The sequence below is a fragment of the Macrobrachium nipponense genome, chromosome 1, assembly GCF_015104395.2.
Source record: "Macrobrachium nipponense isolate FS-2020 chromosome 1, ASM1510439v2, whole genome shotgun sequence".
NCBI classification, from domain to species: Eukaryota; Metazoa; Arthropoda; class Malacostraca; order Decapoda; family Palaemonidae; genus Macrobrachium; species Macrobrachium nipponense.
The window spans coordinates 126880201-126882700 of NC_087200.1; the positions used below are offsets into that span (position 1 = coordinate 126880201).

General features: G+C 44.3%; 1 protein-coding gene across 5 annotated transcripts in view; it reads left to right on the forward strand.

The window, feature by feature from the left end:
* LOC135219608 (RING finger protein nhl-1-like) overlaps nt 1–2500 on the forward strand; it is a 147042-nt gene that overhangs the window by 128396 nt on the left and 16146 nt on the right. For all 5 annotated transcript variants that reach the window (XM_064256506.1, XM_064256507.1, XM_064256505.1 and 2 more), the window contains exons 2-3: nt 562–1292; nt 1587–1899. In XM_064256506.1, the coding sequence (XP_064112576.1) occupies nt 568–1292; nt 1587–1899 (1038 nt within the window). In that variant the 5' untranslated portion in view covers nt 562–567. The remainder of the gene's footprint in view (nt 1–561; nt 1293–1586; nt 1900–2500) is intronic.

The following is a 2500-nucleotide window of genomic DNA, read 5'->3' on the forward strand; positions in this document are numbered from 1 at the left end:
TAAAAACCTGTATTAATGAAGATCCTCTTCCAGCATATTATTATTATTATTATTATTATTATTATTATTATTATTATTATTATTATTATTATTATTATTATTATTATTATTATTATTATTTGGGAAAAACTCTCTATTGCGAGAGTATATATAATGTTCTAAGGGGTCCACAATAATAAAGATTGTTGCGAGTTCGTGTAAAATTTTAAAACCCTTTAGATAAAGCTTTCGAACTCTTCCCTGGGTTCATCTTTTTGGACTGAAGATGAACCCAGGGAAGGGTTCGAAAGCTTTTTTGTAAAGGGTTTTAAAATTATACACGAACTCGCAACAATTTTTTATTATTGTGGACCCCTTAGAACATTATTATTATTATTATTATTATTATTATTATTATTATTATTATTATTATTATTATTATTGTTGTTGTTGTTGTTGTTGTTGCGTTCTTATTTCGAGAATTTAACACTGTTTCTCTCTTCATCACTAACTCATGAAACTGCCGATGCTACGAAAGCCACCCTGGCTGACTGACTGACCTGTCGTGAATTCCTGCTTCAGGTGAGAATGCCGGGGGCAGCGGCGGTGGTGCGCGATTCTCGAAGCCGCCGCAATGGGGGCGGAGGGAAGAGGCAGGTGCCCAAAAGGTCGTCCTCCTCCGCGGCGGCCCTGCAGAGGAGCAGATCACCCGGGGGTGCAGCCTCTTCTTCGGCGGGAGACGACGTCGTCGCCACCGGTTACACCCAGTTCGACGCAGACCTGCCCCCTTTAGACGCCCCCGTCATCGTACCCAGGACCAGAGGTCGCCATGAAAAGGAAAAGAAGAAGGAAAGACCGTCGTCGGTCATCATACCTTCGTCCTCGTCATCGTCGTCGTCGTCCGCGTCAGATCGTCAAGTGAGGTTCCTTCAAGATCACGACGGGTGTGAGAACGTGCGCGGAAGTCCTTCGCCGCTCGGTTCGTCGTCAGCGTCATCCTCGGGAGTGTCGTCGGCGTCTTCATCGCCCCCGACGGAGAAAGCCCGCTCACCCAACAAGCGCTCCATTTCCATGAACCACCACCACCTTCAGCGTCATCAGCGCCATCATCGGCGTCTGTCGCCCGAGGGAAGGGCGTCCTCCGCTCATTCATCGTCGACGTCGCTGTCCCCAGGAGGAGGGAGCGACATTTCCTTGAACGAAGACGACGTCACGTGTGCCATATGTCTAGACTTACTGCACAGGCCGCGTTCTCTGCCGTGCGGGCACACCTTCTGTCTCATATGCCTTCAGAACTACGCCAATTCCTGCAGGTCTGTATGAAGGGTGACAGAAGAAGCCCAAAGTTAAAGAACTTTTTCTGTCATGTCGCGTAAGAAAGATCGTCTGTTTCCAGTAATTTGAGATAGTATCTAAAGAGCTTTGAAGTCATCGGCTAACAGAATATTAATTGACCCAATACACTAACATTCTTATCTTGCAATAATCTCCCAGAGTGAACCTTATTCAATAGTCTACCGAGCAAACACTGAAGAGTAGTTTAAAACCTGTTGCCAATACATTGCATCCTCATCGAGCCCTTGAAGATCGACCGGATTCCTTTCCAGGACGATCATCACCTGCCCTTCTTGCCGCGGTGCCGCGCAGGTGCCCAAAGAGGGCGTGGTGGGATTACCTCCGAACGTGACTCTGGCGGAAATGGCGCAGATCATCAAAGAGCGCCGACTAGACAAAGGTAAATACATATGTGGCATCTGCAACGGCATCACAGATGTGCTGGAATGCGGGCACTGCAAGGGCATGTTCTGCAAAGGCTGCGGCGCCCCGCACCTGAAGCAGGTGCGGACTGAAGTGGAGGAGCTTCGTCAGCGTTTGGTGGCGGCCCGAGATACCTTCTCCTGCAGGGTAGAAGAAGATGAGGTAAGTCTGCGAAGGTTTCTTTCACTGTAGTTAATGAGATCTGTCAGCACACTCTTTTTCCAAGAGGCTTTTTCCTTCGTTGGATTTTTCATAATTGGATCACGGGAATATTTTTTTTTATTGAAAGGAGATGTATTTGCTATAAATAACAACTATTTTATTATGTTAATGACGCTCAGAGTGGTATATTCAGTTGCATATTTCTAGAACAGTGTTTCCCTGAACTAAATAACTAAATGACATTACATTTTGTTACGTCATGTTATATAATTTTCATTGTTTACAGACCTACATATACTTGTGCGTGTATATATATATATTATATATATATATATATATATATATATATAATATATATTGGTGTGTGTGTGTGTGTGTGTGTGTGTTGTGTGTGTGTGGGTGTGTGTGTATTATGTATGTACTGTATATGTGTATATGTAAATATACATATATAATTTGTTTGTGTGTGTGTGCGCAGGTGTGTAAATCAGGTGTTACAGCTGCAGAATATGAGTGTATGGGCGTAAAATAAGGCCCTTGATAATGGGCGGGGGACCTACAACCTTGAACATATTATTCATCACACTCCGATGCTCCTCTA